This window comes from Python bivittatus, unplaced genomic scaffold (assembly GCF_059951505.1).
Source record: "Python bivittatus isolate LINGU-HERP-01145 unplaced genomic scaffold, Pbiv_v1 ctg000980_np1212, whole genome shotgun sequence".
In the NCBI taxonomy this organism is placed as follows: Eukaryota; Metazoa; Chordata; class Lepidosauria; order Squamata; family Pythonidae; genus Python; species Python bivittatus.
The window spans coordinates 595,397-608,014 of NW_028277125.1; the positions used below are offsets into that span (position 1 = coordinate 595,397).

General features: G+C 56.0%; 1 protein-coding gene across 3 annotated transcripts; it reads left to right on the plus strand.

Annotated features, from left to right (window-relative positions):
- Positions 1-100: 100 nt before the first annotated feature.
- Positions 101-6,204, plus strand: LOC112542612 (uncharacterized). 3 transcript variants are annotated; one of them, XM_088132182.1, is made up of 2 exons: positions 101-573; positions 2,037-6,204. In XM_088132182.1, exons 1-2 carry the CDS (start codon positions 384-386, stop codon positions 4,190-4,192), a joined length of 2,346 nt encoding a protein of 781 aa, XP_087988308.1. In that variant the 5' UTR covers positions 101-383; the 3' UTR covers positions 4,193-6,204. The 3 variants fall into 3 exon arrangements, with proteins under 3 accessions (XP_087988308.1, XP_025031700.2, XP_087988309.1); XM_025175932.2 differs by having other exon boundaries at positions 455-573; positions 1,537-6,204; XM_088132183.1 differs by lacking the exon at positions 101-573 and adding an exon at positions 1,604-1,686.
- Positions 6,205-12,618: the final 6,414 nt, after the last annotated feature.

The window sequence follows — 12,618 nt, forward strand, 5'->3', positions numbered from 1 at the left end:
ACCTCCTGATGTTCCTGAAGAGGGGGCCCCCATTCCTTGCAGGCGCCTCCTTTCAGGGCTGGGGGTGCAGGGAACGTGCAGGGATGCTGGCCCTGCTTCCAGGGAGGGGGAGGGGGGCACGCCTCCGCCGGGGAGCATCTCTCTCCTTCTGCTCAGCTTTCGGCAGCATCAGACTCCTGCCAGCCCCTGCTCCCCTCGTCAGAGGCTTTTCTGAGCAGAGTTAGTGCCAGGGGGAGGACTGTTCCCGTGCCAAGGGGCAGCCGAGTGGCCAGAAGAGAGCAGGGCATCCAGCAGTGACTCCAAAGCACCCCTCGCGGCTTATCTGACAGAGCCAGCAACTGAAAGGGGCCTTGGGCAGTGCCCCAATCCCCGCCCTTCCAGAAATGGGATGTCTCCTAGAGATAAGGCCCCCAAGGCCTCCCGCTGCAGCAGATTCAACAGTTGCTCTGGCTCAGGGGCACCTTCTCCAGAGAGGTGAGTGGTCCTCTCACTCCGGCGTTTCCAAGACCTCTGGCTCTCCCCAGCCACGAAAGCCACGCCAGCAACCATTTCCCTGGGCTGCTCAGCCAACAGGTGTGTCCTCTTAGCTTGCGTGCCTGAGAGCCCCGGGGTAGCCCATGGACCCTGGGCTTCTTGTCCGTGGGAGTGAAAGCCCGGGCTGGGGAGCGTGTCACCTTTGGCAGGGCTGCGTGAGCCCTGTACCCATCCGGTCCCTCGTGAGTGTGGCCACGGCAGCAGAGAGCAAGAGTGAGTGCCGGGTTGCTGGGCGAATGTGAGTTGACCAACTTGCTCGCATTCTCCTCTGCAAGAGTTTTACGGGCTCTGATGCTTCTGCACCTCTCTGGATTGCGAGCGCTTGCTTCTTGCGCGTAGCTCCAGTCTCTTGTGTGCTGCTTGCTAGGAAGCTGTCCGGGGCTGCCCGGGGCCTCCCAGAAGGCGCTTAGCACCCGACTCGAGGTGGCGGGGCTGTCTGGGCCCGGGAATTTGGGCCCTGAAAGGAGCTTCTGGCGGAGTGACATCTGATGCGCCCTCCAGCTCCCCAGGATGGGGGACCAGTGGGAAGCCAGCCCATGTCCGGCTGGACCTCTGGCCACCCCCAAGTCAAGTCTGTCGAGATGTGGCCCAGCTCCGGATACTCTAGAAAATGAGGCACTTTGAATCTTGACTCCCTTCCAGAAAGCAAAGCTGATCTGGTTGCACCTCTGAAGAAATAGGGTTTCACTGTCTGCTTGCACCATTACAGTATTTAAATTTCATGTAATTTAAATAAATCATGTACTTTTAAGTAAATCATGATATAAAACCTCAGTCTGGCAGCACTGACCAACTGGCTGGTACAACCCCTTACGCATTTGCTCAGAAGGAAGTGCGCTGGCCAAAGGATTTACAAGGATTAAAACAGCAGGTTGAGAAGCTCTAAGAAGGATGGACTAACTGACTTAAGTCCTCCTAAAATTAGGAGGCCTCAGTTGCAGAGGGCTGTGCTAGGTGCAGATGCTGTCTTGAAAAAGGCTCAGTGCTGTTGGTTTCTTCTAGCATGTGGCTCAAGAACACCGTCCTCCTGCTCCTCCTGCTCCTCCTGCTCAGGACTGGCCAAGGGAACCAGGGTTGCAGTGGGAGACCAAATGACAGCTGCCCCTATCAAGATGTCTACACAAGAACTAGAGATATCACAGAGATCCCAAAGTCAGTAGCTTCTATTATCTCTGAAATGTTTTTTGTTGAGACCAGCCTTGTAGAAATCAGAGAGGGAGCCTTCCAAAACATGCCCAACCTAGTGAAAATTGAATTTATAACCAACAAGATTAGAAGAGTTGAAGCAGGAGCATTTGATAACTTGGAGAAACTGGAGGATTTGGAAATAACTGGGGCTGAGTTAGATTATCTCCCCGTGGGCAGCTTCCGATCCCTCTCTAATTTGCGGAGAGTGAACCTGAGGGACTCCCATATCAAAAGGATTGAAAAAGGACTCTTTGATAATCTTGGGAATTTGGAAGAGCTTTATCTGCATTTGAATGAAATTCCTTCTCTCCCAGATGGGGTTTTTGATGGGCTTCCTAAACTCACCTTATTACATCTGGCAACGAACAAGATTTCAAACATCCCACAGGACATCTTCAAGCAACTGACACAGTTGAAGACTCTTCGACTGCAAAAAAATGAGATCACCAGTCTAGCGGAGGGGAGTCTGGACAGCCTGCAGGACCTGATGGAGCTCAACCTTCAAAACAATAGGTTTCAGACTCTGCCACCCAACTTGCTAAGACAGCTGACGAACCTGGAGAAGCTTTTTCTGGACCATAACTTGATTGAAGTTCTCCCAGATGAGATATTCCTTGGACTGAGAAAAATGAAACAGCTGAAGATAGCTTCCAATCGCCTGAAAGCAGTCCCGGCCTTGGGTGCCATGCCTCTGCTCAAGGAGCTGGACTTGAGCAAAAACAAGCTCTCTTCCCTGGAGAATTTGGCATCGGCTTCTCTCCCAACACTGGAAACTCTCAAGCTGCAAGGAAACCTTCTAGAGAGCGTTCCCACGGGTCAGTTTGACCACTTGGGAAAACTCACTTCACTGTACCTTGGTGGCAATCCATGGAGATGTGACTGTCATCTTTTCTATCTTCATCAGTGGATAAACAATAACACCAAAAGAATAAAGGACGCCAACATGTTAATCTGCAGAAGCCCGAGCAGTCTGGCTGGGAAAGGGCTCAGTTCACTGACCAAAGACCAGTTAGTCTGTTTAACGACCACACCCATGTTAACCACCTTTAAAGTCACACCATTGCCCATGTCTGCTTCTCCATCTGCCAACTCAGCAAGGAAAAGCATGGCAGGTGCCCTAGTTCAGTCCACCATGCTCCATGGGACCATCACATCTGGAACTTCAGCCACAGCTCCCCAAACCAATCCTGCTAAAAGCAGACAAGTCATGGCTACCAGCAGGTCATTGCCTGGAGCCATTCCTACAAGCCCACATGCCCCAGCTTCAAGCTACCCTGTCACCCCCACTCAGGGATCCACTTCTACCAGGACAAGTCCTGAAATCACAAGCCATCAAGCCATAGCTTCCACGAGTACTCCAACCACAACCGAAGATGTCACAACTGTCCCTGAGGTCTCTTCCACAAGCCATCAAGCCACAGCTTCCACGAGTTCTCCAACCACAACCGAAGATGTCACAACTGTCCCTGAGGTCTCTTCCACAAGCCATCAAGCCACAGCTTCCACAAGTTCTCCAACCACAACCGAAGATGTCACAACTGTCCCTGAGGTCTCTTCCACAAGCCATCAAGCCACAGCTTCCACGAGTTCTCCAACCACAACCGAAGATGTCACAACTGTCCCTGAGGTCTCTTCCACAAGCCATCAAGCCACAGCTTCCACGAGTTCTCCAACCACAACCGAAGATGTCACAACTGTCCCTGAGGTCTCTTCCACAAGCCATCAAGCCACAGCTTCCACGAGTTCTCCAACCACAACCGAAGATGTCACAACTGTCCCTGAGGTCTCTTCCACAAGCCATCAAGCCACAGCTTCCACGAGTTCTCCAACCACAACCGAAGATGTCACAACTGTCCCTGAGGTCTCTTCCACAAGCCATCAAGCCACAGCTTCCACAAGTTCTCCAACCACAACCGAAGATGTCACAACTGTCCCTGAGGTCTCTTCCACAAGCCATCAAGCCACAAGTTCCTGGCAGATTTCTACTCCAACAAGTGCTGGGACGCATCCTTGCACATCTAACTCCCTGGGTGTGCACAGCTCCAGACCCTCAGCTCCAGAAACATCTGCTAGGCAAGTAGTTACAGTGCCCAGCCCCACGCCCTCCACAGCGAGGCTGGCACAGACACTCATTGGTGGCCCAGCCACAGTGCTTCCATCTACAGCAAATCACACATTTTGCTCTCCCTCCTCCCTCCCTCCTTCACCCCAGAGTGCTGGGAGCCCCCTGTCCCCCAGCCCGCCATCCGTCCTGCCCCTGCGCCAGGCCTGGGGCTTTTCACTAAGCTCCAACCACCGGTATTGCCAGGTGTTCCTCCTGCTGTATCTGTCCATGCTCTGCGTGGACATCTTCTGTGCTATAGTCTTAGGGAGTCTGGCATACGCGCTCCACACAGCCACGAGGTCAGTCAAGCTGCCTTCCAGGCCAGTGAGGCTGGTGCACATCAGGGCCAGAAAAGGGAGGCTATGAAGTGTTTGGGGAGCAGAGCACGAGCCCTTGCCTTCTGGGGCACCTCCCGAGACCCAGCACAAAGTGCCCTATTGCTGATGTGTTTCTTGCCGATACTGCTCATCGCCTGGACCCCAAAGGAGAGGCTGGGTGGGCAAACGGAGTGCACCAGCTGTAGCTCTACCTGGGACATGAGGACCTTTCTTGTCCTCTTCACCCTGTGGCTGGGCTACTACAAAGCACTTGTGGTGGTAAGAGGTCCCCCCCACACGTAAGCTGCATTCACTGCTAAACCTCTGGGATGTGCACACACGCACCCCGCTCCATATGAACTGCTGAAAGTGCCCTTGTAAGAAAACAGTGACAGCAAGCTGAACGACCCTGAGTGGCGACAGGAGGAAGAATCAGCCAGGCACCCATGCCCCGGGAAACCGAATTTCTTCTATTCACCAACCGTATCCCAGAGGCAGCATGGCTGGCATGCTGACTTCGTAGCAAGGGATAAATAATAACAAGGTCACATGGATGGGCTTATCGAAAACATTCCAGCGTCACGCCGTAACTTCCACTGGGTCCGCCGTCTTCTTTGTCCTGCCCTTGCAGTGCAGTGCAGGAGGTCAGAAGTATATAAACTCTGGTTCTGCTTTTGATCAGGGCTGCGCAGCAAAGTGCCAATGCTTTGCTGGGTGCCCAGGATGTACTGCATGCCTGCTAACGAAAATGACGTCCTATCTTCAAAGTGATTTGGTCGCTTCAGGTGAGCCAGGTTTTGGCCACAACACACTGGACATGGGGATGCTGTCGAAGACCACTCACAGGCTTCAACTCGTCCAGAATGCACTGGCCTAATTATTGGCCACCACAAACATATTCTGCCTGTGCTCTGAGCCCCACGCTGGCTTCCAATTAGCTTCTGAGTGCAATTCAAGGTGCTGGTTGTCTCCTGCATGGGTGGGCACCCAAGTATCTTCAAGGCTGTCTTCTTCAGCTCGAATCAGACCACCTAACCTGTTCTTCCTGGAAAAAAACACTGACAGTCCCTATTCTTGTGGGTCATGGAAGCTGAGTCTATGGGGTAGTAGCTGTTCTGCTCGAACTGAGGCTGGTCCTTCTAATTCAGCCTTTCAGAAACGGCTGGGAAAAAACAGAGGAATGCAGATGTTATGTCCGTTGGGTTTTATGATTTTATGCTTTCCACGTGTTACTTCTTTATCAGGGGTGTTTTGTTTCCTGGGTTTTATTGCTGGAAACCACTGAGAGTGTTGGGATTGCAGAAATCTGATAAATAAATAAGCAAGCACACTGGATTAATCAGACCGGGTGCTTTTGGCCGCTCTTTGGTGACAGACAACCAAGGGGACAGTCTGCAGCCATTTAACTGCAGTGCTTAATCGTCTTAGTGAATGAAGCCATTTTCCAGGTTTGCCCGATACATAAAATGCCAGAGATGTGTGTGGCTCCCACCCTGATGACTTTCTGAAGCGTGTTGAAAAACTGGCTGTTCTCCCAGGCCTGGGGCAGGGGAGCGGGTGAGCCCCCGTACGATTCTGGGCTGCTTTGTACGGTTTTTCTCTTTCTGGACCCACATCCTTTGCTCCTTTATTCTACTGGCCTGGCTTTTTATAATGTAAACACCTAGAGTTGCTGGGCGTCGGGCATTTGTTATGTAAAAAGATAAATAAAAATAAGTCTAAGCAAACCAGAGAGGCTGGCTTTGCAGAGCTCGCTCAGCCCCAGAAAAACTAGCAGCACCCCTTCTGTGGCCGCCTTACGGCCTGGAGCCAAGGAGTGGAACCGCCGCCGTGCTCGGGACCTTCTTGGGCAGAGGCTCTGCTGGGAGAGGCTGCCTCCTGGGGGAAAGGGGCCCCACCGGGCAAGCCCCCAGGTAAGACCACCGGCCAGGGCGGGCAGAAGTCACGCCCCTCCTTAGGACTGGCTGGAGCTCAGCGCAGGGAGACGACGGCCGTTCTGCTTTCACTCCGCCCCGGCGTTGCGGAAGGGGCGGCCGCGATGGCTCGTGTCGGCCCGGCCAAGTTGCTGACCGCAGTCGATGGGAGCGCGGCGAAAGAAGAGCGCGCCGTCCCTGTGCGGTAGTCCGCTGCTGTGATCCCCTGCTGGGGAAGGAGGGTTATCTCTAATAAACGGAACCATGGAAAGGACCCAAGTAATTTGAAGCTCTGGTGGGCGTGGAGGGGTCTCTTCCGTGGAACCCCTGCAAATAATGCGCAGTCCCCACGTCCCCCTCCTCGCCCGCGTTCAGGCCGGGAGGCCCCAAGCGAGCCACAGCGCCTCCCCTCGAGCCTTTCCTGCCTCGCCAGCGGAATCCCCAGCGTGGGCGCCGCCGGGACCCTCCTCTCAAACCTGGGGCCGCGCAGCAACAGCGCCTCCCTCTGGCGCCCCACGAGCGCGCCCCCCCCCCCGTGTCGCTTGCTGCTCCTCCCGCGGAAGGCAGCCTCGGGGCGGAGACCTCCCCCGCCTTCGAACGGAGGGCTCGCCTGCCCCGAAGGCGGGGCGGGGCTGCCGCTCTTTCTGTGGGCGGACCCTGGCCTGGGGAAGTCCGGGGCGCCGCCAACCGTGAGCCCTCGGAGCCGAAACCCGGAGCCTGCTTCGCGGAGGAGCCAGTGGGAGGAGCGCGCGGGCGCCCAGCGCTGATTCCTTCAGCAAATCAAGCGTCGGGTGCCGCGGGGGCTGGCGCGGCTTGGTCCGCGTTCTCTCCGGAGAGCCGTCTTCCTCCCCCGGACCGCTTCAAGAGGGGTGGGGTTTCCCCTCTCCCACGGTTCTGAGCGCTGAAGGCCACCTCTCTTAAAGCGGCCCGGGGAGTGGGGTGGACACCGCGGCAGAACAGGTGAATTCAGCCTCTGGTCCGGCTAAGGCTCCGTCCGGAGAGCTTCTCTCGCAAGCAGCCAGCAGGTGGCGCCAGAGTCCAGCTAGGTCTGTCCGGCGAGGGCGCGGCGGGGAGAGGGTCGATAACCACCCCCCGGTGCGTGGGTGGCGGGAGCCTTTCCTGCGGGGGCAGATGGTGCCCCCCCCGGGCTGGATGAGGCTCTGCCCATGCTCGGAGGTGCCGTTTTCTACAGAAGAGGAGCGCTGCTACACCGTGGCACCTCAGAAGAGGGCAGGCGCGGTGGTCGCTCTCAGCGGCTGCGCCCTCGCTTCGGATCTGCGAGAGAAGGAGCGCCCCGCCCGCCCCGCCTGCACTCCCGCGAGGCGCTGAAAACCTGGAGGGTGGGTGCCGCCTGGCGAGTTAATTGGGCCTGTGACTGCGTTGAAACTCATGAGGGTAAGAAGCTTGCAAGGCCGGTGGGAACGGGAGGTGGTCGGTCAGTCTCTGCAAGCTGCCAGCAGCCGACGCCCAGAGGCCCCCTGCAGTTTGCCCCTGCTTTAGGGGAGAAGCATTTGCTTCTGAGCGGGACAAGCTGTGGGTCTCTCCCCAGCGCTGTGCCTGCAGGTGAAATCTTGTCTGGGGTATTGTTTGATCTCCGCATTGCCCCCCATCCTCACTGGCCTGGTCAGCTGGGACCTGGCCCCAGAAACTGGAGGGCCCCTCTGCCTGGCTGGGCCCAGGGCTGGCCGCTGCTTTGGCTGCATGGCCACCCTGGCTCCTGGCTGAGCAGAGGGGACAGAGCGTCCATCTGGCATGGGCTGGAACGAGGGACACCGGACTAAGGAGGGACACCGGTCTAAGGAGGGGTCCTCTGACCCCCCCCAAGGGGGACTGGGAGAGGCGGCCAACCATCGCACCCCCCATCCACCCTGCGGCTGTTTGCTGGCCCCTTCCCAGCGATGCCAGTTCTCTCCTCCTTCCAGGCGATGACGCTCTCTGGCCCCTGAGGCCCCGAAGCTCCGGGGACGGAGGAGCCAGGCTAATGCACAATTTCGGGGGGGGGTCTTGCTCACCAGGCCATATGCTCCTTTGGAGACCTCTGAAGAATACGGCTGCGTTGCACAACACAGGACCAGACTTTCCATCCTGTAATTTCTTGTGCTTTGGCCTGTTGTGTGAACCCGGTGACGGAGTGTTGGAAAAAGGTTTATACGTTCACTCTTTGAAAAAACATTCCATGCCTGTGCACCCCCCCCCCCCCGCCAGCTCTGCATTCAGTTACTTCTGAGCAAGGCAGATCCTGCGTCTTTCTCAGGTTTCTCAGCGGCCAAGCAGGGGGATCTTCCCTGTGACGCTCCTCCCTCCCGAGGACGGTGAGCATGAGAGGCAGGATGGGTGCTCCCAGCTAGAGAGAGGGGCAGCGCCGATGGCTCCAGGAGGGCCAGACTGGCTGGGGAGTGCTGAGAGGCTCCCCCTGCAGAGGAGCACACAGATAGCCTCAAGAAAACATGTGGCAGCCCTTAAGAAAGCATCAGCTTAGCCCAGCAAGACAGGAAGGGTGAGGAAGGAACTCAAGAGGGCCCCACCCTGATTCTCTTAGGTATGAAAGGGAGGGAGAGAGAAACTTTCAGGCTTTCAAGATTCTGTTTTTATCCTCTGCAACAATAAAACTGAGTTCCAGTAGTTCTTAGGGTGCCTGTTTCCTGACCTGGCCTACCTTGGAGGGCAGAGCTGCTGGTGCCTCGCTCTCTGCCGAGGCCTTTCCTGGACAGGCTCAAGCCCTCAGCAAGTCTGGCAGGGTCAGAGGGGGAGGGATTAGCGCCCCCCCCCCCCATCAGCATGTCTGTCTTGCAGTTCCCTTGCAGGGAGAGCAGTTCCCACTGAGACAGGCCAGAAAATCCTCATGATGTTTCAGCCCTACTCTTTCCAAAACCTGCTGGGTAGGGTGCTTTTCTTTTAAGAAGGGGGTTTTGTTTTCTCTTTTGGCAACCATATTTTAAGAGCTGTTTTTCTATGGGCACGAGCCCTCTTTAAAAGAAGCCATTTCCTGGGGGCTGTTGGCTGGCCGTGGGTGGTCCTCCGGGACTTAGGCTGGGGTGCCAGAGGAGCTGGGGAACCAGCCCCCTAGGGAACGGCTTGTCCAAAGCCCTTTTTATGTGAACAAGAGTTGCTTCCCACGAATTTACTGCCCTGGGAATTGCTTTCACATGCTGCTTAACCAGCCATTTATGCACAAGACCTGCTGGGCCTGGCTACCTTTAACCCTGGCTAGTGCACTGTAGCTTAGCTCTGACAAGATGGGAGGCCGGTCTCCCAGAAGATGGGCTTCAAACGAGGGCAAAGCGCTCATCCCCAACTTAACGAGGTTTATTGTTTTCACGTTTCGGCAGCTTTCAGGGATCTTTCGTAGCCCAATGGCAGGATAGAAACGAAGTTCCAAATGAGCCAAAATAGCATTTCAGAGCAAAATGTTTTTGGGATGATACATACTAAAACCTCCTGGCTGAATTCTGGAGATGAACCTCTCCTTGGATTCTGCGTTCAAAATCACCCGTCAATGTTTTTATGGCTTGGAATTCAACATAACGCTGAATCCCTGCAGAGACGTCCGGAGATTCTGGGCTCTGAGCGGAGCTGGGGGGAGCATCTGGGAAGGAGGCCAAAGGGCAGACAGGGACACAAATTTTGCAAGTTCCCCAGGAAAGGTTAAGGGCAGGGAGCACAGAGCTGTAATTGAGTTATCCCCTCAGAGGTGTCAGATCAGCAGAGCAGGCTGCTTGTCTCGCGCGGACAAATTCCAAGCAGCAGGAGGGGCGCTCCCCTGCGTGGGGGCCTGAAAGGTACCTGCTGCCACTCTGCGGCCTTGAATTCCCTCCTGCTGGGAGGGCGCTCTGTGCCAATCTCTGTGCTGGCTGGAGAGGCAGAGACCCTGTCCTACTCCCATGAATAGGCTGTTACAACCTCCAGCCTCGGACTCGGTGGCCCATGGGGGAGAGCCAGGACTCCCATGGCTGGGACAGGGCAGGAGAGCCCTCTGCAGCTGCTCTTCCTGCCTCCCCAGAGTGCTCCGGGCCCATTCAGTTTGCTGGTTGCTTCCATGGAGCATCTCCACCAGAGATCACAGCTGCCTGCCTGACACAGAGTTTGCACAGACTGCCTGATTCACGCCCAGAGCTGCCTTGGGCTTAGTGCGCCAAGCACCACAAACTTGTGGCTCAGCCTGATGTGCAGACCTGGCCCCTATGGCTGGTTCAAGAAACCCTGACTGACTAATCCTGGTTTTGTGTCATGTGTGAACACAGCTCATCCTCTTTTGGTCCCCTGGTAGGGAAGAAGCTTAGTCCAGGCAGCCTGGTTGGAGCTGTCCACGGTCCTGCTCCCCCACGCTCCTCTGCCTCTGCCTGACCTCCCTGTCGCCCTGCAGGGCGAGAAGATTCTTCGGCCCGCCAACCGCCTCAGGGCCGGTGCAGCTCTTGGGAAAGAGGCTGCGAAGGCAAGACCCACCAAGAGATGGGCAAGAACCCGAGAAGGTATGTCCTGGCAGCTCCCTGGTGACAGTCTTGGAAAGGCTCGCTCACTGGGGAGGCCGCCTGGATGAAGCGGCCCCGTGCTGGGGATGCTCTTCCTCCAGGCAGCGCCTCCTGGGCTCAGATGCAGCACAGGTTCGTTAGCCTGTGCTGAAAGGAGTCCCAAAAATTGTGACTTTTAAGTTAACTACTTAAAACAGGAATAATTTTTCAATCAATAGTGAAAGATCTGGCTGGAGACCTGCCTGAACCTTTCTTATGCCACAGCTGCCTTAACTGGACTCCGGCCCTGTGCAGGGTGCCAGACTCAAGGCCTTTTGCCCCTCCCACCTCTAGGTGCTACGAAAAACTTGCAGAATTCACGGAGAGAAGCAACAAGCACGTCAGGAGAACTGAGCCAGAAGACCCTGTAGATTTAGGTTGCTCCGTCTCCCAGGAAAGGGATCTTCCCCGCTCCCATGGTCAGAGGCAGAGCTCTGCCCTGGAAGGGAAAACTGAAGCTGTGAGGTGCCCCTGAGCACCACACGCCTCTGACCGAGGGGTGATGTCTGTGGCCTGGTACTGTGGGGGCCAGAAAGAGGATGGGCCAGGGAGGATCCAACCTTCTCCCCGGGTCTGGGGTATCTTACCTCAGGAAGACGTTTGCACTAATCCTGGGGAGAGAAGCAAGGGTCTCCTTGGGTCTGCAGAGCCTGGGAAGTGTGAGGGGCTCCAGAGTCACACAGCCTGTCTACCCTGAATTTTGAATGGAATTACCTCTGTCTTGGTCAGAAGACCAAGAAGCTCTTTGAGATCTCCTGAGTTAACTTTTTGGCCAGGAGCTAAAGGCCACATCTACTGCTGGAAACAGAAGAGAGGTGTAGATGATCAATTCTCCCAACTGGGGGTTGGGAAGAAGCACAGGTTTGCCTTTGGACCAACGGCTGTGAAGTTCTTCATAAGAACTGGTAAATTCTCAGTGGTGTGGAGGACCCCAGATTCATGGTAAGAAGTGAGGTGGCGAGGAGTTCCAAGAGGAGGTCCGTCTTTGCCAGCAGAAATCTGAGAGCCGCCATTTATTCATCGCTTCAGCATGGGCAGGATGTAGCCCACGGACACATTGGAGGGCTTTAAAGCCTCGCTTCTGAGGAGGCTCTGATCTCAGTGGACCCCAGTTCTTGCAGCCCACCTCATGGGCTCTGAGCCCTTCCCTGCTCCACACACCATCGCGCAGCTTCGCCTGGCCCAGCTTAGCCAATACAGCATGAGGCCGTGGCCTGGGCCTTCTGCCAGGGAATTCAACTCCAAAGCAGAAAATTGGGTTGGAGGCTCCGCACAAACTCTCCCTCCAGAATAGGCAGTCCGGAATCCACAGGTGGGAAGGCAAGGCCATGTCCTGACCCGCCTAGCAAAACACGTGGTGCTGGGCAACATCCACCACCCTTTGAATAGGCCCTCCCCCAGATGGGATCTACAGAAAAAACAAGCAGGGGCAGTTTGTCTCTGACAGGTCCTTCATACAGGCCTGCCTTGGCCAGGAGAGGGCCTTTCCTGCTCCGGTGCACGATCCCAACCCAGCTGAGCAGCCTGGGAACTGGGGAGAGAACCCCCCCTTTCCTGCAGGAACGCATCCCCCAGATATCTCTCCTCTCTGTTTCCATGCAGATGTTTCCACCAAACTCTTCTCTTTTGTCCCCTGCGCCCTCGCCCAGCAACTGCTTTACAGCCAATTATTTCTGCAGGGCTGTGCCAGTTCCAGGGACAAAGGCTCAGGTATGGTGCCTCGGCGGGCCTCTGACCTTTCTCACTGCTGGACAAATAGGCAGCCTGAGCGAGAGCGAGCACAAAGGGGCCGGAGGAAACAGCGACCTTGCCGGCCACGGCTACCTGCTGCTCAGCCACAAAGCAACCGCGTCCCAGGGAGCAGGAGAAAGAGCGCCTGGCAACCCAGCCCTCTCTGTTGTTCCCCAAGCAGCTTCTTCAGGCGAGAAAACAAACCCTCCTGGACGATAACGGAGACATGCTGTGCGTGGGGGAGAAAAGCCTTGGAAGGAGGGAAAAGGCCAACATCTGGGCGAACCACAGCAGGACCAGCCCCAGCTGGTGGATTCATTCAG